Source organism: Brachyhypopomus gauderio, unplaced genomic scaffold (genome assembly GCF_052324685.1).
Source record: "Brachyhypopomus gauderio isolate BG-103 unplaced genomic scaffold, BGAUD_0.2 sc40, whole genome shotgun sequence".
In the NCBI taxonomy this organism is placed as follows: Eukaryota; Metazoa; Chordata; class Actinopteri; order Gymnotiformes; family Hypopomidae; genus Brachyhypopomus; species Brachyhypopomus gauderio.
Genome location: NW_027506868.1, coordinates 830,419 through 854,462, shown reverse-complemented (window position 1 = coordinate 854,462; position 24,044 = coordinate 830,419). Strand labels below are relative to the sequence as shown.

The 24,044-nt window shown below is 40.4% G+C and overlaps 2 protein-coding genes and 1 long non-coding RNA gene across 8 annotated transcripts; 2 read left to right on the top strand and 1 right to left on the bottom strand.

The window, feature by feature from the left end:
- Positions 1-28: 28 nt before the first annotated feature.
- On the top strand, positions 29-2,919 carry LOC143485868 (uncharacterized). Its single transcript, XM_076985528.1, has 4 exons — positions 29-314; positions 943-1,040; positions 1,517-1,612; positions 2,000-2,919. The coding sequence occupies exons 2-4, from the start codon at positions 969-971 to the stop codon at positions 2,294-2,296; spliced, it is 465 nt and encodes a 154-aa protein (XP_076841643.1). The 5' UTR covers positions 29-314; positions 943-968; the 3' UTR covers positions 2,297-2,919.
- On the bottom strand, positions 2,832-8,074 carry LOC143485869 (uncharacterized). 2 transcript variants are annotated; one of them, XR_013123061.1, is made up of 4 exons: positions 7,939-8,074; positions 4,486-4,601; positions 4,276-4,387; positions 2,832-4,130 (listed from the first exon to the last, which is right to left on the bottom strand). It is a non-coding gene; the product is annotated as an uncharacterized LOC143485869 (long non-coding RNA). The 2 variants fall into 2 exon arrangements; XR_013123060.1 differs by lacking the exon at positions 7,939-8,074 and adding an exon at positions 4,771-6,609.
- On the top strand, positions 6,943-23,428 carry akap11 (A kinase (PRKA) anchor protein 11). 5 transcript variants are annotated; one of them, XM_076985523.1, is made up of 12 exons: positions 6,943-7,279; positions 9,458-9,570; positions 10,045-10,149; positions 10,598-10,651; positions 11,175-11,312; positions 11,696-11,933; positions 12,141-16,410; positions 16,741-16,896; positions 17,966-18,049; positions 19,734-19,777; positions 19,918-20,099; positions 20,428-23,428. In XM_076985523.1, exons 2-12 carry the CDS (start codon positions 9,508-9,510, stop codon positions 20,593-20,595), a joined length of 5,502 nt encoding a protein of 1,833 aa, XP_076841638.1. In that variant the 5' UTR covers positions 6,943-7,279; positions 9,458-9,507; the 3' UTR covers positions 20,596-23,428. The 5 variants fall into 5 exon arrangements, with proteins under 5 accessions (XP_076841638.1, XP_076841637.1, XP_076841641.1 ...); XM_076985522.1 differs by having other exon boundaries at positions 19,734-19,780; XM_076985526.1 differs by lacking the exon at positions 17,966-18,049.
- Positions 23,429-24,044: the final 616 nt, after the last annotated feature.

The window sequence follows — 24,044 nt, the reverse complement described above, 5'->3', positions numbered from 1 at the left end:
GAAATTTGTCCTCCACATTTAACCCATCTGTGCAGTTAGAACACACACACACACACACACACACACACACACACACATAACAGGGGTTACTAGTAATTTTACTCGGAATTGATCAATATTAACTCCCTCTGGAGTTAGTCCCCATAGTGTCAGAGTTAATATCTATCGTTATGAGGATCACTCTGAATTTACACTGTGGCTCGTTAAATTGGCCACACCCACCCTTTGATACGCCTGCCGGAGCATTACCTGGGACACTGTCACTCAGCAGCAGCAGCAGTCATACTTCGTCGTGAAAATCTCTCCTTTCTATGGTAAGTTAAGTTTTGGTCGATAAAATTATCCCTTTGGGATTGATATTACCGTTTTGTGGTTGATTTTGGCTGCTAGGTAGCTAAGCGCATTAGGCTAACTAACGAACGTTAGCTTAGCTTGCTAGCGCTGGCCAACACTGCACTGGACCAGGGTTTAGCAAACAATCCCTCAAATCATTTATGGTGTTCATAAGGGAAGGCTCTTTGAGTAATATGGTTGAATTGAAAATGTTGTACACGATAGGAGTGTAGTATGTCGACATTACAAACGTGCAAGGCACGTTTTAAGCAGGGCTAGGCATGTATTAGCCTATCTTTGGTAACTTGGTGTTGGGTGGGTTAACTGAAATTTTCTGTTTCCAAACATTCCTGAACGTTTATTAACGACGTTTGGGTCTGCTAGGGTTGCCACCCGTCCCTTGAAATACGGAACAGTCATGGCAGTTAAATCACTATGGGGGGGCTCCATAGTCAGCGTTCATTATTTTCATTTCTGAAAGGTGGCAACCCTAGCTACAGTCTCTCATGGAGAAAAATATATGTAACTTACAGCTGTGTTTTTTTTTCACAGGGTGTAAATGTAGAGAACTTAAGAATACCTCAAGTAATGTCCTTTTTGTCTTTAAAGCAACATGCTGGTTCCTGTAGAATATAATGGAGTCAGAAAATGGGTCAAGGTACCACAGGCCGAGGATGAGTACAGTTACTCCCAGTTTTTGCAAGCAGGTACCTGTTAGGCTAATTTGACTGTCATGTTTATTTGTGCTTTTAAAGGGGCACAATGTAGGATTACAAGTGTTTTCTCTGCGGAAATGCACTCTGTAAAACCTTAAAGGAGCATTATGTAGGATTATAAGTTTAACTAGAGTGCATTTCTTGGAAACTACAGATGAAAATGATATTTCCTGCTAACTCCAGTGTATTTATAGTCCATCAGCTTTGCTCAATGCATGTTTGTCGCTCCCAAACCTTGCTTATCCACAGTATCTTGTGTTTCAGTGACCCTGAGGTCAATTAGACCAATGTCAAACTTTATATTAAAGTTTCACAATAAGTATATTAGTACTGTAACTTCAGTAGGTGTTGAACTGAAAATGCAGAGCTTTGCTATGATAGCTAATTCTCATTTATCATGCCAAATAACTGTTACATCAGCTGAAATACACACTTGCAGTGTGATTGATATGCAATTGTTGTTTCAGAATGTTAGAGCTGCTCTGTGTTCAAAGCCTGGTGGAAAAGGAATACTAGAAGAGTACGAGAAAACAAGCACCATCAGTGATATATCAGTGAATAATGTAAGACAGGAAACCAGGAGCAAACTCAAGTTCAGGAAGTAGCGGATGTGTGAATATAGCCCACTAATTAGTAGATACAGTAGATTACTCATGCCTTCAGTGCAAAAAGAAAAGAGGACATTGTTGTGTTCTCTCATGTTTTTGTCCCCATTACTACAAATTACTTACTGCTAACCAAATTCAGTCCATCATGTAATTAAAGAAAACTTAACTGTAACTGATGTGGCAGTGTGTCACTTCTATTTCTATTTCTGTACATTCATAGATCCATGCCCTGAATTAATCAATAATTCATCAAGTGTATTGCTCACATCCATTCATACATTCATTTGCACATGAATTAAAATGACTTGATTTCATCACTCACACTCACTTTTCCACTCACAGGTGGGATCAAGCATGGAGACCTTCCTTAAAGAAATTGGCCCCAATCAGCCCTTTCTGCTCGGTGTCGGAGAAAGAAGCAACTGCATCCAGGACTTCTACATCATCCTGGACCAGAAGGCCATTCCCTGCAGGATGCAGACCCCGGTTGCTGCCTTTGATGAGCTCTTCAAGGCGCATTATGCTTTTGCTGTGTCGTATGATGATGCCCTGTCCATCTTCTTCATCTTCATCCAATCCACTGTTTATGGCATTGACGTTGGCAAAGTGAAAGAAAGTCCTAGGGTAAAAGAAATCTGAGCAAGGCTTCTTCACCGTGAGGTTTGAAGATGGGTACATTTTGACCAGAAATGTACACGTTACTTTTGTAAACTACACCACACCAGTTGTTCAATGTTATTTAGACATTTGAAGTTTGAGCATGGATTGTATCCCGCAAAGTCTCTGCGATTGAACTGTGGAGAACCTGGTTGTTTGAACATTTTTTGTACATATTCTGGTTATCAACGTCACCTTTCTCGAGTGCATAAAGACTGTTTTGATCCAGATTCTGCCAGCAGTTTTGAATTTGAGGCTGTGGCTGGACCTTCCACACCAGTGAATGTGGATCCTCCTGTGAAGGTCACTACACATGTTCCAGTTGGCAAGTTCCAGTCAATGATAAATTCATGTATGTGCCTATCCGTGGGTCTCTCTCATCAATGTTTAGTAACAATGAAGTCTGTAACAGTTTCAAAGAAGTAAAACCACACCAGGAGGGATTATACAGAGATATAAGTGATGGGTCCTACTTTAAAAATCATAGTTTATTTTCTCACCATGAACATGCTCTTCAGATCCAACTCTACTATGACGATTTTGAAACTGCTAACCCATTGGGATCAAAAAAGGGAGTGCACAAACTTGGATGTGTTTATTTTGTTTTGAGGAATTTATCACCAAAGCTCAATTCTGTGTTAATGAATATTCACCTTGTCGCTCTTTTTCACTCAGAGGATCTTAAGAAATATGGGTTTGAGCCAATTCTGAAGCCACTTATTGATGATCTGAAGATTTTGGAGACTGAAGGAATACAGTTGCCCTTTTTAGCTACACCTGTGAAAGGTTCAGTCATTCAGGTCACAGGAGACAATTTAGCTCTACATGCACTCTTTGGTTTTGTCGAATCGTTCAGTGCGACATACTGCTGTAGGTTATGTTTAACTGATAAAAGTGAATATCAGTCAGTTTTCAGTGAAGATCACCCAGGTTTAACCCTACGTACAAAAGACCTTCATATAGAGCATGTTCGTGTTATCCAGGAAAATCCTGCTTTGAAATCAACGTTTGGTGTCAATCGAGACTGTCCACTCAATTCCCTCCAGTTTTTCCATTCGTCAAACAATTATGCTGTAGACATAATGCATGACCTGCTAGAGGGAGTGGTGCAATATGAGTTAAAGCTTGTGTTTCAGTATCTGATCAAGAAGTCAATATCCCTGAGTTCGTTGTCTGAAAGAATTCATAGCTTTAATTATGGGTATACTCAAAGAAAGAACAGGCCAGGTAGGCTTAAGCTCGATGACAACAGCAAAGATCTTGGACTCAATGCTATCCAGTCTTGGTGCCTTCTCCGCAATGTCCCGCTGATATTTGGAGATGTGGTTGAAAGAGAGGATACCTGTTGGCAATTGTTACTCCTTTTAATTCAGATTGTAAACATTGTGTTTTCACCCACTGTATCTCATGGAATGACTTATTTGAAACATCTCATTTTTGAACATCACACCCTTTTTAAATCCATCTTCCCAGAGCACAATCTCATTCCAAAACATCACCATATGATCCACTACCCTAGCACGATTAGAAGAATTGGGCCACTAATACACATTTGGTGTATGCCGTTTCAAGGGAAGCACAACTAGTGTGTGTTAAATTAACACTGAAAAGAGTGGACGCATATACACACTTTTTCATTGTTAAATTTAACACTCTCAGAGTTGATTTAACACTAGCATTTTTGCTGTGCAGAGAGGTGGGCAGCCCCAGCCCGGCGCCCGGGGAGCAGTTGGGGTTAGGTGCCTTGCTCAAGGGCACCTCAGTCATGGCCTCAGGTCTCAGGTCAGGAATCTCCTCTCTGCATCTGTGGTAGGGTCTGCATATGGGGTAAGGAGAAAAGGTTGGCAGGGGTAACCCCTATTCCCAAGCAGTAAGCCAGGAGAAGCACCTACGATTATAATGAGTAGAGTTAAACACTGAGGCCAAATCTGCACTATTTTGTGTGGTTGGAGTGTTCTTACCTTGGGCAAACCTCTGTGCCAGTGAGGAGGCACAAAATATCCTGGAATCGTGCACCGAGCCGAGCCATTTTGCCTCAGTATTGGAAAATAGAAATTGACTGGTGCAAACCATCTAGAACAATGGCAAAAGTGACAAAGGGTGAAAGCTGTTCAAACCCATGGACTGACATGCTTTACAATTTCTGTTGGGTAGGCAAAACTTGCATGTACCTGTACATTGATGCTGTGAAATTATTTTTGGTTCACATAGTCTGCCTCCATGGGTACAGACGGAGACTTTATCCGGATGTGAGTGCAGTCTATAGCACCAATGATATTTGGAAATCCTGGAGAATTCAATGCGTTTTGAATTGAATGAATTTTAGCATGAAATAGTTGATCAAGATGAATACAGAGCACTTCGGTAAGTGCTCTGGATAAGAGTGTCTGTTAAAGTCATATACATTTAACTCCAAGTTACTGATCAAACCAACACTACTTCTCATGAATACATACCAGCTGTTCTGAAAAAGGCTTCTTTTATGGGAAGGATGCCTCGGTGACCAGGAAATTTGATGAATATATTGAGGAAACGCTTAGGGCGTTCTGACACTAGGCTCTGTGATCCGGGCCTGGGCACGGTTCCCTGCCGAAGCACGGTTCGTTTGGCTAGTGTGATCGCTCCAACCGTGCCCGGGCCCGGATCAGTTAACCGTGCTCGGGCCCGCTTGAAGAGGTGGGCCAGGGCACGATTCATGTGGGCGCTATCCGTGCCCGGTCCCGCTTGGTGCTTCGTCTGATTGGTTCATTTCGCTGGAACTCAAACATGACGTCAGTGATGCGACGCTCACGTTAAACAGTCATAGCGGCAAAGCGATTAGCAGACAATCGTTGTGTTAAATTATCGATAAATCTGTGCTTGCACCGTGTTTCTGCACTCCCAAAACGACTCCAAAAATACAATAAAAAGAGAATCGTGAACTCGTGTTGTGCGAGCGCGCTTTTTTCCCAAATAAAGTCACGTTGTGGTGACGTAAGCGTGCTCGGGCCGGGTTGATGAAACCAGTGTGAGTGCAGGCCAGAGGGGGAGTGGGGAGGGGGGATAACCGGGCCCCAGCACGGAACCAGCAAACCGTGCCTAGTGTGAGTACGCCCTTAAGCGCAAGGCAAACCTTACGAATTTTGCGGCAGACCATTGCCTTACTAAGATGTTCTGCATCCCCAACGCTGTACAGAAATGCACCACTGGCAAAGAAGCGCAAAGCGATACAGACCGTTTGGGGTTTGGCTTTACTACGTCTAGTGGTCTTCTCAATATATGGCCCCAGTAATTTACAAAGATATATAATACTGTGTCTTCTAAACCTGTAGCGGTCAAATAAGTAGTCCTCTGGAAAGCCAAGTGGATCTGTCCTGTCTTGGAATGATCTTGGAGCTGGTAGCATGAATGCTCTGCACACTACACGCACTCCCTCATCTACTGGATTCTCTACAAATGAGCATGCCATGGTCAATCAGCCTTCAGCATTCACTGTTAGCTGCTCTTTTATAGCATACATTTTGGATTATTTGTATCACCTGTATGCAAATCTTGGTAAGGTAGTTGTCTGTATCCATTTCCTTTTTGCACCATTAAGTTAACCACACATTTACATTATTTATAGTGAACATACGTGAATTGCAGAGTGATATGATTTACTTGTAATTTGAACACAAAAGAGGAAGTATGGGGATAAATATATACCTAAAAGTATCTTCACCTAAATTACTCAGTATTAATAATTATTAATACTCAGGTACAAAGAATTGTATTTTTTTTGTGAGATAGAGTTTATACTAATTAATGTTTGTTGACCATAACTGTGATTAGACACTGTAGGCCTATTCCATTTTACACTGACCTGAATTTAAGATTAAACCAATACATTAAAATGTGCAGAAACCTCACTGATTAACAATGAATATGTACTCCGAAGATCGAAATATAAATTGCATTTGGAAATATAATTATTAAATTGACAATAATAACCTGCAATCATTCCAAACTAATAATTGCAGTACTCAATTAAATGTATAAAGATATGATATGATATGCTACATCCACTGCAATTTAATGGATAGCGGAACCTTGTTCTTCAATTTTGTTTCCCGGATGGCGAGACTGCTCAGCCAATAGAAGCGGTCCAGCTAAGCTAAGCCTCAACTCTAGCCTGGTACAGAGCAGGTTTGTACAAACGTAAATGTTGCTGTAGTAACTGAGCGAGGCTTAAGTCTAGCCTCCTTCGTGGAACCGAATTTGAGCAAAATGAGCCAGGCTTGTCTTAAAAGCCCGACTTACTGAGTTAGCTCGCTTCGTGGAACCCCCCCCCCCCCCCGATCTAATCGGCAGGATTAAGTGACACTAATTTAACTCAAGGTTGAGTTATTGGGTTGAGCGTCAGAAAAAAGCTTCTCTGTCGACAAGAAGACGGTCGGTTATTTTTGTTGAAGGTGAACGCGTAAGAAACGTTTAATCTACAGATTTTGTAGATGGATGCAGTTAATTGTTTAAAAATACACGAAGTTTAAAGTAGCACAAGCACGTGTGATGTTGTTTGTACCAATACAAATCGAGCGGATACAGTTTTGCAGTCTCACCCCCAGACCCAGAACACCCCAAGCCCGTTTCCACTACGCACTCCGGTTCCGACGTTTCTACACTGCACTGTTTACAGATGCTGTTTTTCGCTTTTGAACTACTGCGCAAACGCGAACAAGACGGTGATTTTCATTTTCGCTAACTGGAGTCCATAAAGTCGTGCGATGGAAATGAGGGGACGCTGCCCACTAATATAACCTGCCATGAAGACGAGCAGGGGCCCAGATCCACCAGAACAACCAAAATATTCACCATTACTTCAACGTTACCGCTCATCGATCACTCGGCTCTCTTCTCGTCATACCTACTGTGTCAGATTTGATTACTTTGGCCTGTTTGGCTCATATTGAAGCGGCTAACATCTCTGCGTTTGTCTCTCGTCGACAGGTGAGACGTTTAAGGCGATATTTTAATAGCAGTGGTTAATATGCATGGACAATAAGGAGCATTTAAATCCAGTGTCGTTAATGCTGAAACAAGATTACTGAAGAAGGATGCTCGCTGTCTTAGTTTAACCTTAGCCTACATGCTAGTCCACATATGTAGAAGTGCTTCGCCATGTCTTCATTAATCCGGTTTAGCTGCGTTCATTAGTCGCATTACAAACACATTTTACACTTTAGTATTTAGTGGTGGCATTAGTTCACACAGGACCTGTTTGATTAAAGCAGATATCTAGATCATCTCGCACTACCTGTCAGGCCCGACAGGAACGGGGCGAACTGATGATTAAATAGTCCATCAGCTGCGGTCAAGTGTCTCTTCAATATGACATTTCTGTTTTATTCCAGTAACATCATGACTGTTGGGCCACACACGCCCAGCCGGGCTAATCTAGCTCCTAATCTAGTTGGTGTTATTCTAGGAGAGGCGTGTAGGGCCAGTAGCCTCCACAATCTGGCCTTTTTACATTTAATATCTAGACAGTACTACCGACACCCATGTAACTAGTATTTCTGGCTACCACCAAACGCTAAAGAAACTACGGATGATTTATATGTCATCCGTGGTTATATTTATATTACTTTGGTTCACTAATTCATTACCTGCTCGCTCGAGTTTTTCTCTTTTGAAGCATGTCCTGATATTGAAGGTTAGTGCAGCGCCTACAGATGGTGAAGACATGAGGGACTATTAGACATGAGGACCTATAGTTACTGACGGGTGAACTGAGTAATGCTGATAAGACGCCCAATCATCTTACTAATGCTGTGTGTAAAGGGGAGAATATTTCACTGGCAAATAAACAGTTCTTTCACCTCATCTTTTTTTGTGATTTTGTTTTGCTATCTATTTATCCACCCACATGCACTAATAACAAATGAGGGACCAGTTTAGCATCCACGACATATTTTAGTTTTTAGAAGGCTTTTAACATCCTAGTTTTAAATTATGTAAAATAGTTGTACCATATTATTTTCTAAAAACATTTTCACTACTATTTTGTCATCTTATTTCAGTCAGTATGTTGGAACTTTTCATCTTTGAATATTTTGTTTTTTATGAATAATCACATTAAAAAGTGTAAGTGTTGTTGTTGAGTTGTTTTTATGGAATCGTGAAATCTTGCATATGTGTGACTGTACTTTGTGATATTCCAATCAATAAAAAGTCATAGGACTGCATTCTGAAATAATGAGTCTTGCCTCTGAAATAACATTTTTTTGTTTTTAATTCATCATATTTTGAAATCATTTTCCAGAATATGGAACTTGACTAATTTGGTTCTATTTGAGGCAATAACAGATTGGGGGCTATTTGTGGGGTTTTGTTTGTCTTTCTTACCATGCATCTAGTATCTTTTAAATATATTACGTATATATGTTCTATGCTGTGTTGTTGCAATTCTAAAGTAATGTGTGTCATGAAACCTCTGAAACTTTAGTTGCATTGGTATTGTAGACTAAGATAAGGCTTCAGATAAGTGCACATCATCTTTCTTGGCTCTTCTGTTGCATAGGTTTCACTTTTGCAATGCATAGATATAATCTACCATCAGTCCTACTGGGTTATTCTTGGTGTGAGAATAAGGGCAGTGACCTCGAATCAGTCCTGCACATGTTATGTTTTCACCGCATGCAGGCCTAGATTACCTGCATTTAAATATTTAGACATATTTGAGTCCAGTACTTTGCATGAAGGTTTGTATTTGTTTAAAAACTAACTTAAAACACTCCAAACATTGACCAGTATTTAGGTTTATTATATATTGTGCTGTTCTCCATGGGTCTTGATTGCTGCCAGTCACACAAATCAACTGGAAGATTTTATGTCTGGGAAGATTATGGGTCTGCTGATATGGTGTCTGTGTGTTTGTATCTCAGTGTATTGACAGTTTTCAGTTATATCTGAAGTGCTACATATGCTGCACACAACATTGCTTAAGCTTAGTTATTTTCTTTATCTAGAATTTGTTTTTCCATGACATGTTGAATGACCAAATAAAATGACACTGCTGTGCTGTTGCACCTTATAGGTCTACTTTCCTGGCTTGTTCACAAGTACTTGATCTATCCTTTCTTTGCCACCTTCTTTATCAGTTATTTGTCCTTTCATCACTTCAAGGTCAGGCTAGCTCCAGGCCCTAACCCTGCCCAGCCCTGCTCTGTGTTGCCATGGATGCTTGTGGCCCAATCAGAGGTGTTCCACTGAAGTATCGTGCCACAATCAAGAGAGAGGTGACAGATCCTCCCATGAACCTTAAACACAGGCATATAAAGACGAACCTGCCACAGATCAGCTGTAACTAATAATCATCCCACTGCATCTTATTTTCTTGGGTACCCTGGAAATAATAAGAAAACGGCTGATATGCATACCCTTCCAAATGCTAATATTTATGTAAAGAACAACTTCTGTGTGTTTACATGTTATGCATTATATCCAGAAATGTCATACTGTACCTGTAAAAAGGTCAGTATTTATTGTTTGGTTTTACTGCTATAATTTCATCATTGGTCATTGAAGAGTACAACTGATTATTCATTCAGAAGAAAATACCAGGTGTTGAATGAAGTATCACAGTTTTGATTTTCCACTGTGAATGTTTAACTCTGCACAAGATATAGTCCCCTGTTTTGTAGTCTATACTATCTTTATAATTGTTTGCAGAACAGATGTATTAAGCACTGTAACTGGTGTTGTGTGTCTAGACTCTCCATGAGAACTCGGCTTTGTCCCTGAGGAACCTTCTCAAAAACAGGAAAAAGCTCAGTGATGTGGTGTCAGAGCTTCAAGACTCACAGTGTGTGCCAGAGGTGAGGATCCCATACGTCAACACATGGCCAAACATACTGTTTATTTCAGAAATCCACTGACCAAATTATGTATGCTTGAATTAGCCTTTGAACTTTAATGTACGCATGTGCAAAACACACCAGTTATCCTGAAAACATATAGTCTATTTTTACTTTAAAATAAGAGTAGTGACTTTCAACAGAAGTTGCTGGTGAAGCAATAAATTAGGCCATCTTGAGCTTTGTTGTTAGTTAGAAATTGCAACTTCTGTGTGTGAACTATATTGGTTCATTGCATCTACTAAAAATTCTATGCACATGATTATTACTGAAGTAGAATTTGGGTGTAATGATTTCATTTTCCTGTGACTTTCTTTGGTATATATCACCTGTAATAATTTTCAAAGCTTGATTAAATGACTGACTTGATTATAGGCACAAAATTCTATCACCTTGACTTTCCATTTAGATCCATTTTGTATGCTTACCAAGGTATGCTGATGGGGAGGATTTCATGCTACAGGTAGGTATTATTTTATATTTCTTGGAAATGTGTAACACTGCAGAGGTTTCAGACTGCAATTTACAATAGGCATAGTAGATTTCAGTCACTTTATTTTGCATGCACTTCAGGTGTGCTGAAAATAATTTTGTATGCATTTTTCTTGGTTTGCAAATGGAACAAGTAACCAAAATAGTGAATATTGTGAACACTGCCCTAACTTTTTTAAGATATCTGTATATCCAGGGCTTAATTTGTAAATCAAACGTTGCCGGAACACAAGCATAAATTGTTACACTGGCGGTATAATATTTTGCCGGATCGAGGCAGACAGTTCCCGGAACGCACGCTTCAAAATGAAAGAGTTCCCGGATCCTGTTCCGGCAGGATCTGGCTCAAATTAAGCCCTGTGTATATCACCACTCTGCTTTCATATAACATGGATGGTCAAAATGTTTTACAGGAATGTTTTGGACATTATAGATTCATGTATGACAAATTAATTCATTTACTGAAAATGTTGATTTTCTTCACTAATTTGCAGGCTTTAACTTCTCTCTCGAGTGACCTAACGGAGTTACTTGGGTCATTACACGTACAAACACTTAAGGATGAAGAAGTGTTGCTCCTCAAAGACTCGAAACAACCATTTGAGAGGAAAGATGGAATTTCTCATATACAGGTGTTTAACTAATACAGTGTATGAACTGTGTGTGTGAATGGACCTGGTTGAAAGTGGGTCTCATTCTTTGGGTATAATGTGTCTTTACTGAGATTGTGTGCAGTATTTTTTTTTAGCTGTGTGTGTAAGTGAATATGAGAGAAAGACAGCAGGTCTAGTGTTGTGGCAAGAAAAAATATATTTGTTTAAAAAAAACTGTTTCAGATTGTTTAAACTTAATCACATATGTTTCAAGGCTTCATAGATTATCATGAGATAATGAACAAGATATCTGAGTGATGTTTTTCTGGCTAAATAAGGCAGTGTTATGAATCTGTAAAAGCATTATATTTGGCACACATGGTAAAAGGCACCTAAAAGCTTTATTTCTTTCCCAAATGCAGACTGGTGTATCCAGAGCGCTGTGCATACTAAGACATGTCAGTTCTCCACAAATTAGTTCTATTCTGGGGCTTCTTACACGCTACACGGCAGGTATCCAATATGCTCTAGAGGTGCATTCTCTGCAGAGAGGCATATCAGAGGCCTGTCAGGCTGAGGACGATGACACTAACCAGTCTGTCTCATCTATTGAGGAAGACTTTGTCACTGCTTTTGAACATCTTGAAGAGGAAGATACAGGTGATTATCCGTGTAATTTCCAATTAGTCCTACATGTTTTGTGCATTTGTCACTCTTCTCATGAAAATGAACCAATTTGTACTTGAGAGTACCTTCAGTTCTCCATCTTCAGCTCCACAGCTTCTATAGGGCTATATGAAATTTGATTTGATCATTTAATCTAGTAATCTTAAACTAATGGAGACCTTTCTCTTTCCCTTTTTGCAGCTTCTGTTAATAAGCGGAACCAGCGAGATGTGGCGTCCCAAACTATCCCTCCACATTTTAAAGATTTTTCTGGCTCTCATATCATCATTAGTTCTATTTCTAAGAAGTCCAAGAATAAAGAAAAGTCTACTGTTGATGAGTCTGGAGTAGTACAGAAGGTTACATCATCATGGTCTGGAGATGCAGAGTGCCAATGCAGAGGGCAAATGGCCCCTCAGAGTAGTCCACCAAAGGGATGGGTTTCATTTACATCTCTCACAGAATCGGATGAATCTGATTGTTCTAGTCCAAGCCCCATTATTTTTTTGGACGAAGTTGGTTATCAAAAGAGTCTAAAGGCAAAACTTGACATTCCCAAGATTCCTGTTCTTAAAGAGGGAGTAGAAGACTCCGACTCGGAGCTTAGTGAGTTTTTTGATAGTTTTGATCAGTTTGATGATCTGGATCAAACTTTAGATGTCGTCGTCAAGTTGCCAAAAGAACACCACCTTCTTGCTCAGAAAAAAAAGCAGTCTGACAGCCCTGTTAGTAAATATGCTTCAAAAAGTGGCTCAACAAGAGCAATGAACCCTCACAAGTTTGACCATAGGTCTCTTCCTGCCAATGTCAAGAAACCCACTCCACTTAAGCCTGGATCACCATACAGTATACACTCTGATACCCCAGACTCTCCAAGGCCAGTGAGGACATCCTGTGAGGAGACTGGGGGACTTTTCAGCCCAGTTCGCTCATCAGCTTTTAGTCCCCTGGGAGAAGGAGGGTCCTTGGAGTGCTTTTGGAGAGTGGATACAGATGGTTCAGAGCTGCGCAAACCACGAGATCTCTGTTCCCTGTATAAAACGTATTCTGATTTTGCAAACAATCTCTCAAAAGAAATCCTTGGAACTGTGTGTGGGTACTCCTCTCCCATTGACATTAACATTAATAAGAACTTGAGTTGTGTGTGTCATAAAGAATTTAAAAACACTAATGGACATCTAATGAAATTGTCAGATATTCAGGAGACAGTCAGCATTGCCAAATCACAGTCACAGTCTCTGAAGGACGGGATTCAGAAATTTGCCACAGACTTGGTTGAAATGAGCGTAGGGAGTGCGTTACGAGACCTACAGAAGGGAGTGTCCTCCTGCACTACAACACTTTGCCATTTAGCCGCAAGACTGACGTCTTCCGTGTTTCATATGGCCTTCCAGGAGATAGGAATGCGCCATGCCTCTGTGTTGAAAGAACGTGCCATAAATGGATTGGCAAGTTTCCTTGTTGGAGAAGCTGTATCTGGAGCGCTGAAAGAGTTTCTGTTTGTGAAAAAGCAGATTTTCAACAACACTGTTACCAGGTTTGCAGCTGATCTAGCTGAGGAATTAGTATTTGAGGGGATTATGGAGGTTTGCCAATTTTCACATCCGTCTACACCTCTCACCCCCAGAAACTGGTCTTTTGAGCAAGAAGAGGAAGTGGTTTGCTCTTATGCTTCAGACCTTTCAGAGTCTGTGATCCAGGAGGCCTTCATAGAGCTGTCTCAAGCTGATGTGACTTTCACAACACAGGCAGCCATAAGTGTATCACTGGACAACATTTGCTACGTCAGTGCAGATGACTCATCCCAAACCACAAAACTATGCAATGCCCAAGCCAGTTACCCGGAATCACCATCATTTGTACAGACAGGCAACAGAGGAGAAGATGGCTGCACCGTGAAAAAAGCTTTATACTGTGTGTCTGGAGTGGCGAGTTGTGTTCCAGTCCCTGCAGCTATATCTTACCTGCAAAACACAGAAGGAACCTGCCATTATAAGTCCAGCATTAGTCATCCATGCCAGACGAGCCCAAAAAGAAGCATTTGTTTTCAAGGAAAAGCAGTGACGTCCACTTCATGCACTTCTCCTGCAATATCATCTGAATCAGTGCCAGGTGTTTACAAAATTCGCAAGGCCTGTGGTAACTTTGGTAATTCATCCCCTGGAACTACTTCTGGGAAACCTCCAGTTGAAAAATGTTTTCAGAGCTTCTCTGGTGCTATGGTTGACAGTACAGTGGGTGAGGCATTTGATGTCATGACCACAAGCAAAATGAATAAAAAAGTGGAAACTTGTGCTGATTTCTTAAGTGAAACTGTAGAGAGTCAAATTGCCACTTCAGGCAGTGGTATGACAAAATCACAGGATGTGGCATGTCAAAGTACACCACCTTATGACTTTTGTGTATCTCCAAAAGTACATGTTCCAAAAGAAGGTGTGATGGATTCATCATCATCGTGTTCCTCTCAGCCACACTGGACTGTAGGATCAAAGAACACAGATTATGCAAGTTGTATGTCAGTCCCAAGAAGTATACGTCCAGCCAGCCACGGCGCTTCAGAAGTCCACTCTGCCATAATAAAAGACACTTTGGAAGTGCCAAATTTTGAAATGAGCATGCGTGGGGGTAGAAAGGTCGTCACAGAAGAGCTGCTTCCCTGCAACTCTGGAATAAAATCCAGTGTGATTCCTGGCACACCACCATCAACTCCACAGCACCCGTCAGATGTGTCCTGTGAAAAACAGATTAAACAGTTCTCAAAGAAGCTCAAGAGTAAGCTTGCAAAAGAGTTCTCACCCGCAACACCTCCGCCCACCCCACATTACCCCACCTCACGCTTTAAACAGGAGGCCTCTGACTCTGACAAAGCTGAATTCATGCTGAAACTTATGAGGTCCCTTTCTGAGGAGGCTGTCAATAGTGAACATGAAGATGATGATGAGGAAGATGTTCTAAACACTGCAGCCCATCATGCAGAGCCCGGTCCCAGTGCAGGAAAGAAAATGATGGAGAGAGGAGCTCTACACTATGCAGAGCGTTTAGCATGCCATATTGTTTCTATGGCAACTGAGATGGACACTATAAGTTTTGGTGATGGTGTAAAGAAAGCACCTGATGAAGGCAGAGGGAGCATTGCATTGCACAGTGCACAGTTCTCAGAACAGACTTTGAATTCCTTGTGGACTTATGCTGGAGAAATCGCAGGTGAAGTCATCAGTGACGTAAAGAGAATGATGAGTTCCAGCCATTGCCATTACAAAATAAGCAAAAGAAGATCTGTTAAATCAGACAAATCTCTGGGTGGTGACCATAGAGACTGTCATTTGCCAAATAACCTCCTTAATCCAGTCTTTAACTTTCAAAAAGGCACTTCAAGTGGAATGCCTTCTGAGTACCCAAGGTGTAAAAGCCGTACTGAAGAATACACAGGATACATTATCAAGGTTCTGCAGAAGGAAGGTGGAAGTCGGGAACTAATCTTGGATCAGTATGCCAGTCGCTTGGCGTACAGGTCTATCAGATCAGGCTTAGCACATGCTGCCCAGAAGATAAAACAGAGGTCACCTTCAAGGCTTCACTCATCCCGACGTTTACATCATGACAGAAGCTATAATATCTGTAGGATTCAGACATCAGAGTCTGACCCATCCAGTCTTATTCAAGGAAACCTTGCCCACAATTCCTCAAGTGAATCCATGCTGTGTGTTTGTCAAGACGGAGAAGTTATGAGCAGGAATGAATACATGGATCTTGTGAATTTTGCAGAATCACTGGCCTACAATATTACATGTGATGTCACGAAAAGGTTAAGAATGTCATCAGTTAGGCTTCCAAAATCACTTACTGACTCCTGTCTCTACAGAAAGTCAAATGTTGAAGACATGGCTGAAAATGTAATCAAAACTGCCTTTTCTTGTTCTCTGTTGCCATACACTGAGAAGAACAGGCAGTACCATAGCACTGGGAGCTTGGATGATGGAAATTACACCAATAGCGTTATGCAAGTCGTTGAACATTATGCCAAAAAGATTGTTGATGACACTTTGGAAATGACTTTGGGACCTGCAAGCTGTCAGACTGCTGAAGACAGCAGGACTCTGGAGCGCAATTCTTTCACAAAGAAGCTGACGGAGGCATATAAAGTTTGCCGATACTGCCAAACCAGAGATTGCCTGATTTGCAGCAGAAATGTTCATTTTGCATATCAGGGACTACAGAGGAGGGTAAGGCCGGATACTGAAGGAATGGCTGGTCTTGAAATTCCCAAAATTCACATAGATTTGGATAAGAGAGCTGTTTTTGCTGAAGAAATAGTATCGGTCGCAGTTGAAAAAGCCAAGAAAGAGCTGAGTAGTACCAGTTTAAATGCAGACAGCGGGATTGGTCATGATGGTGCAAGTTTTACCGAGAGTCTTACCACAGAGATTATGACGTCTGCATTATCCAACATCTGCCAAACCATCAATTTGAGGTAAAAATAAATAAATAAATAAATATAAATTGATGACATGATTAGAACACTTTTTAAATTAATGTATAACTCGTCTGTTAATCAAATAATGATTATTCCTTGTTCTAAGGCACTTTTTTATTTTACTTCGTATAAGCAAATCACACAAGTTCATTCTAATGTGTGTGATAATAAAGACCATGAATGGGTTCTGAAATGGGAACTGAAATACATATTTAATTTTTTATAAATAGAAGTAAACACTATTGTGGGAAAGAATCGTGTAACTGAACTCCTGTTAGTTGAAATATATACATCATTTTTAATGAATGTCCACTATTTACATCCCAGTGCCCCTGGGATGGAAAGTGTCAATGCCACAGAGTCGACAGTCAGCCAGCAGCTCAATCTAAGTGTTGGAGATGACAGTCTTGGCAGCTGGTCTAATCTGAGCTTTGAAGAAGACCATCCAGATGAAAGCAGTAGCTTCCACCACCTAAGTGACAGGTGATAACAACCCTGTGCCATTAACGCATCACAACAACCCTTTTATATTTTGTTAAAATATTTTGTCACTTTTGCATTGATCACATTTGCATGATCTAATCAAAGCAGAGTAGCATGGTGAATTAATGGATAACTTAATGCATCAGTGGAAAGTTTTGAACACAGTTCATACAGAGAACACTTAATCAAGTAGCTGGATTTTATTTTCTTAAGTCATATGTCAGATTTCATCAGTCATATAATTTGAAAAGATGATCGAGGGTCAAAAGTGCAGTATTTTCATCATCTGTATGTTAGTGCAGGCCAGGACGTTAATTGATATAGGTTTGGCTGAGATTCTGCCTGATTACAATCAAAGGAAACCTGGTCTGACTTTTGACATTAAACCTCATCTTCAGGAATTCTCTGGTTCATTTGGCATGCAGTAATTTCCCTTTTTTCATATCGATGTTGGACTCTTGTTTCTAACTTACAAAGTTACTTTGTAAAGCATGTAGAGACATGGAAATGGACATTTTGGGCTGTTACATTTTCTTACTCTCAAATCTTTCTGTGGGCTACAGCTTGAATGATACCAACTGAGTCATTAAAGTGTTTTATTGCCCCCCTCAAGGGTGAGTATTTTTAAATGAAATTCTTGGCTCAACCAAGAATCTCTGTGGAAGCAAATCTTGAGCATGTAAATATTTTGGAAAAAGAAAACTGTGACATTATGAAAATATTTTTAAAGGTGTGGCTGTGAGTGTGGGACAGAGTTAAGGAGCTAATTATGGATGATGGATCAAACTCTACTACAAAAATCCACTTCTGTGCTGTTCCTGTTTTCAAGTTAACTAGAATTCTGATATCATTTATTCACTTGTAACGGGAAATGTATTATATTGGTGTGACTTCATGTGTGCAAAAGGATTTGACCTTCTCATGTGGCCGGACATCAATCAGTTAGATGTTTAGTAGTTTAGTTCTTCTCTAATACAAGGCAAAAGTATACATGGATAGATGCTCAGTGACATGGCATTGTAGTGCAAGTGCTTGCCCAGTGCCGAGTCCTCCTCTCTATCCCCAACAGTAATGGGAACAGCAGTAGCTGGAGCAGTCTGGGATTAGAGGGCGAGGTTTATGAAGAGCATTTGTCCTTCTCCCCATCAGACAGGTCGGTCCAATGCAGAAGGCTTGGTGCAGTCAACACGGGCTTTCTCTAATTACTGCATGATGTCAGAGCTTTGATCTTGGAGTGCTGTAAATGTGTCTGTCAATGTAGCTGTTTTACCTTTTAGAGGCAAACCAAGGAATACAACAGCTCTTTGTTGCTCTCCATTCTGTGGCGTAAACACGTGTTGTAATTGTGCACTTGTGGTGGTTGTGGGAGGGGCTGTGGAGTTCATTCAGTGTTTGTTTATTTGGTCTTGACTTTGGTACATTAACATTGTGTTGTTGTTGTTGTTGTTTTCTTTTTCTTTTTTGTATGTTAGAAGAGCAATACATTTGTCCATGTGTTTGGTTTTTGGTCTTGAGCCTGGTACGTTGGTATGGTTTTTGATCTTGACTGTTTTATGTTAGTACATTAGTGTGTTTTTTGGTCTTGACCCAGGTACGTTGGTACGGTTTTTGGTCTTGATTCTTTTACGTTAGTACATTAGTGTGTTTTTTGGTCTTGACCCAGGTACATTGATATAGTTTTTGGTATTGACTCTTTTACATTAGTACATTAGTGTTTTTTGGACTTGAACCTGGTACGTTGGTATGGTTTTTGATTTTGACTTTGTTACGTTAGTATATTAGTGTGTTTTTTGGACTTGACCCTGGTACGTTGGTATGGTTTTTGATTTCAACTCTTTTACGTTAGTATATTAATTTGGTTTTTGGTCTTGAGTCAGATATGTTAGTACGTTAGTATGGTTTCTGGTCTTGACTATGGTATGTTAGTACATTAGTGTGGGTTTTGGTCTTGTCACTGTACATTAGTGTGTTTTTCTTTATCTTGACTATGGTATGTTAGTACGTTAGTGTGGTTTTGGTCTTGACTCTGGTATGTTGTGTGGTCTTTGGTCTTGACTCTGGTATGTTGTGTGGTTTTTGGTCTTGACTCTGGTATGTTGTGTGGTTTTTGGTCTTGACTCCGGTGTGTTGTGTGGTTTTTGGTCTTGACTCTGGTGTGTTGTGTGGTTTTTGGTCTTGACTCTGGTGTGTTGTGTGTTTTGTGGTCTTGACTGGTGTGTTGTGTGGTTTTTGGTCTTGACTCTGGTGTGTTGTGTGGTTTTTGGTCTTGACTCTGGTGTGTTGTGTGGTTTTGCTGTACACTGCATGGCTGTGTGTGAGGGAGGATGTTCAAGCTTCTCTTTCTCATTAACATACTGTTCCACTGGGAAAATGACTCACTGTACAATATTACTGTACAATAGTTTATTTCATTGAAGAGGAAAATGATGTTTGAAGGTGGATTAGTGAGAACAGGGTTTCATTAGATGGACTATAATTAAATCCCCCACCCATTGACTGTATAAACATTCTCCTTGAATGAAAAACCTGAATTAAAATATTGTGTACTCACTGCTGACTAAATGTAATGTAATATCTCAAAAAATATATTTAAAGCATGGGATGAATTCACTTACAGTGAGAGCCTGGAGTTGAACCACTGTAATACTCCAGTGGCTTCTGAAATCCTGAAGATGAACAGTGGAACAGGTCTGTCTGCATGCTGGAACCTGGTGCCGTTCCTGTCTCGTGCTTCTCAAGAACCTCCTGCATGCTGCATCCCCTCAGAGTCAAGAACCTCACTGACACGCTGTCTGTCTGTCTGTCCTCTCATGCCTATTATGTTTCTCAATTTGCAGTGACTACATAGAGGAGAAGGAGCCAGAGACCAGGGACGTCTTAGGTGGTAATGGCTGATTTCCCACCCTCCTCCTAAACCCCTTACATGTTCTTGATTGGTGAAAATGAAGGGGCGGAATTATAGTGGCATTGTGATGTGTTGTGTGTTTGTAACTGTGTAAATTGGCCTTTTTCCTCTTGCAGGGAGTGTGCGAGTGGAGAGGGCCCCTGGTCGGCGTGACAGGGCTCTGGTGCTGCTCAGTACGGATGTGTGGGGACAGGGTCCACCCCAGCAGCTGAGGGCAGTGCTGCAGTGGGTGGCTGCCTCCATCACGGAGGTGCCTGTTGTGCAGTTCAACCTGCAGTCAGAACAGGAGCTGCAGCAGGTTCGGATGGTTCAGCCACATGTATTTGTTTAGAGCTCTGTTATTGGCTTTATGATGAGCCTCTAGTCACACGTGAGCTGCTGTTTGATGGAGGAGCACTCAGGAAGATTGTGTGCTCAGATGCTTCATATGGTTGAATATTTGAAAATTGGCGTGCTGCATGGTAAAGTTAGATTTCTGGGTTAAGTACTGCTGTCTGATTTGAAGGTTATCTTTTAGTAGCCATTACTAATAAAGTAAGCACAGGACTTAGTAATGGTAACAACTCAACGACTTCATTTGCATACCTTCTGAACATGGTTGCCATGTTACTGTTTCTCTGTTGTAGTTCCTGCACGTGACCCAAAAGCTGCGGGAACGTGAGTGGCGTGTGGGCGACGTGCTGCAGGCTCTCCTCACATACTCCCAGGAGTGTCCTGCTGAGGACGGGACGCAGGCCCAGGATGCAGCATGTTGCCACGGCTCCCTGTTTAAGTGGCTTGTGGAGCATGTGTAGAGCCCTGTGTTGTGTGCTGGTATCAGGCTCCTGTCAGTCTCCAGTGACAACATACCTGCCAAACATCTAGAGGCCTATTCAGGTGAATGTGTTTGTGTGTGTTTAATGCACATTGCTTGTGTATCCATCACCCATGTGGTTTAGTGAATGCTAGTGCCGAGGATGCTGGTGTAAGCTCTGGGACCCCCACGTGCGTGTGTGCGCGCGGGTGTGTGCATACGCATTGCATGCTGTGAATGAAGGTATTTTTCAATTGTCTTTTTTTTATGGTTCTGATACATATCACCCTTAATATGCATCATTCACTGTCCTCAGTGTTTGCTTACACATTAGATCCAGTGTTACAACAAAAGAGGGATTTGTGAATCCCCATAGCTGTAGGGAAGAATAGGTCACCATCTCTGTGGGGTTGTCTCCACAGGTCAGAGGGAGCAGCCAAACAGAACACTCCTGTGCCATTGTGCTCCTGGCCACTGCTATTTTATGTAGTACCCTGACTGATGATTGAATTAATGAAGAAACATTATTGTGACTTGCAATTAAAGGCAGAATTAAAGGCATTGAGTTATCATGCTACACATGCTTGATCATGTTTTTGGCCACAGAACATCACTCCTTTCGATACCTGTGGTTATATAATAACTTTTCTAGCTATGTGTTATCTTTTCAGTTTTATGTTCCTAATGGAAAATATTTTGACAGGTTAAAATGATTGTCATTAAAAGAATATCAGCATATTGTTATTTATGTTTTTCTCTCATTATGAAGCTCTCCCTTTTTCAGTTCATTATTTCAGGGTAGCACTGAGTATATTTGAAGATCCTGATGTCTAACTGTTTAGGGTAACACCGCATATGTGCATATTGTATGTAAATATATTTTTGTATGACTTAAAACGTAAAACAATTGTTTACACCATGTACTTAACTTTTTTTCAAATTCCCAACCAGTTACAATGCAGTAGGTATACTAACATGTCTAAATTATTCTCTTACCAAGACACATTCATCAGTGATGAACACTAACAGTTATTACAGTAATTATTTTTAAGAATACATTTCTGTTAAGTTTTAAGTAAATATTTAACAAGCAAAACTCGCAAAGTTTACTCTTGAATATCAAACCATGCTGCTTTTTGTTTAGCTCGTCAACAATTACTTTTATCCACAAATAGAAATACTTGCATGTCAGTCACATAGACAGATTGGAAATATTTTGGTTTAAAAAGCTTTTTCCATAACTCTGTTTTGGAGCACAAACTGGAGTCGTATAAATAGTTTTATAGTTCTGTCTCATCAAAGATATTCTCAGAATAAAAGCCAGAGATTGTGCCAAACATTTTTTGTTTGTTTTTTATCAGATGTTTCATATTTAATAACATTTCACCAATGGCAACTTAAATCTGCATTCCACCACTTTAATTAGAACAATAACTAAACCACAGCTGCCGGTAGCAGCATCACTAAGTTGCTCATCACACTCACACACATAGCATCCTGCTGTGGTTCCTTGTCCAGCAGGACACTGACCTCCAAAGTCTTTGCCACACGTGCCCTGTCCCTTACTGCCTGCACTTTAGTGTGCACTGGAGCCCTTAAGGGTGCACTTTAGTGTGCACTGGAGCCCTTAAGGGTGCACTTTTGTGTGCACTAAAGTGAACCCTTAATGGTGCACTTTACTATGGAGTGGCAAAGGAAGCCCTCCCCCACTTATCTGTCAAAGTCTCCTTCATGATTGACACAGAAATTGGAGTATATTAAAATCAGAAAATATTTGTGTTCAGTATTAATATTTTTTATTGACTCTGTATATCATTCAGTATAAATTACCATTGCAATAAATGTTTTATTAGTTTATGTAAAATGTATGATTTTGTTATGAATTACTGATTGACAAGATAATAGATGCTGTTAAATCTAGTATGGCTTCAGGAATTAATACATTCGAATTCAAGGTATGAAAATCATTGGATGGTAACAAATATTTCTTCCCATGAGCATTGTAAGGTACATGCAATGCTATCTGTTCATGCAACCATGTAAAACAATTAAAGTTTGTGTGGAGTTTCTGTTTGTGGCATCACATCTCTGTGCTGGGTTAATTTTACATGGGTGTCACCAAAGGTTGATCTATATTGTCTGTGAATTAGTGGAACACATCAAGTGCTGTTTTTGTGCAGGTAAATATGTTTTGGATTGACACTAATTCTGCAGTTGTGTGCTTCTGAGTTGTTTCAGTTTCTGCCATACATTTTTTCATTTGATTTTTAGCCATATTAAGCACTACATATGAATATGGATTTAAGAATTAGGGGGAGAGAACCAAGTTAACTATTCTGAAAGGTTAATTCGTTGAATTAAACGAAGGTTAATTCAGTTGAAGGTGTGTGTTTCTACACACTGCTGCCTATTTCAGTATGACTATGCATTTGTGATCTTGCTGTAAGTTTAAGCAGATTTGTGTATACTTTTGTGTATTGGCTTTATTTTATGTACATTCCTATATTTAATGTATGATCTATTGCTTTTTGTGGTATTTAAATTAAACATGCAATGCAGACTTGCCATCATAGTTTAAAGATAAATACTTTAATTGTGTAGCATCATTACCATCTAATAGTACAGTGGACTGACTTCTCTATTTTTCCTGCTTATTTGTATAATCTTGAAAAGTGAGATATTTAATAATGTATGTCAATATAACTTAATGGTGATTACAATGTTTGTCTCCTAGTGAAGTTGCTGAACAGTTTACACATTAAAGGCTTGAAGTAAGAGCACTACACCTATTACTGTAAAAGCTGTAGTTAAAAATAAAGCTTTTTTCATCTGAAGTTCTGTGGTTACCAATTTCTATGTCCTGATCTTTTTTGTCCTAATTATCATAAGGGCAGTAAACTGAGGCCAGATAAAGTCTGGGAAATGGAAATTAAAGCTACCCCAGGGTTAGGGTATGATCAATACACTAGACACTATTGACATGGCTATATGTCTATATGAAGTGGTTCCTCTAGACCAGGGGTGGCCAAGAGCCACTTTTATTTACTGTTACAGCAAAGAGCCACATCACACACATGGGCACACTTTAACATCACCCATCCCTTCCCCTCTCTCTCTCTCGCTCTCTCACACACACGTACACAGAGAGACCTCTACTCAGATTTATTGTAAATGTCACACACAAACAGTGTGGGGGCAGTCATGGTCTGGTGGTTAGGGAACCGGTCTTGTGACCAGAGGGTCTTGAGTTCCCCGGCCTGAGGCCATGACTGAGGTGCCCTTGAGTAAGGCACCTAACCCCAACTGCTCCCCGGGTGCCAGGCTAGGGCTGCCTACTCTGTTAAAAACGTCCTCTGTTCATCTTCACATTTTTGTTTTGCTGTGCATTTTTTCCCTGCCATTTTGAGAGCAAACTTGAAATTATCTTGAATCTTGGGAATGATCTTGGGA

What these genes read in the sequence shown, in the direction of transcription:
- LOC143485868 (XM_076985528.1), top strand. Translation starts at nt 969, where the DNA reads ATGGAGTCAGAAAATGGGTCAAGGTACCACAGGCCGAGGATGAGTACA. An exon ending in CTCCCAGTTTTTGCAAGCAG is followed by an intron (nt 1,041 to 1,516) that starts GTACCTGTTAGG and finishes TTGTTGTTTCAG; the next exon opens with AATGTTAGAGCTGCTCTGTG. An exon ending in GTGATATATCAGTGAATAAT is followed by an intron (nt 1,613 to 1,999) that starts GTAAGACAGGAA and finishes TTCCACTCACAG; the next exon opens with GTGGGATCAAGCATGGAGAC.
- akap11 (XM_076985522.1), top strand. Translation starts at nt 9,508, where the DNA reads ATGGATGCTTGTGGCCCAATCAGAGGTGTTCCACTGAAGTATCGTGCC. An exon ending in TCTTGAAGAGGAAGATACAG is followed by an intron (nt 11,934 to 12,140) that starts GTGATTATCCGT and finishes CCCTTTTTGCAG; the next exon opens with CTTCTGTTAATAAGCGGAAC. An exon ending in CAGAACAGGAGCTGCAGCAG is followed by an intron (nt 20,100 to 20,427) that starts GTTCGGATGGTT and finishes TCTCTGTTGTAG; the next exon opens with TTCCTGCACGTGACCCAAAA.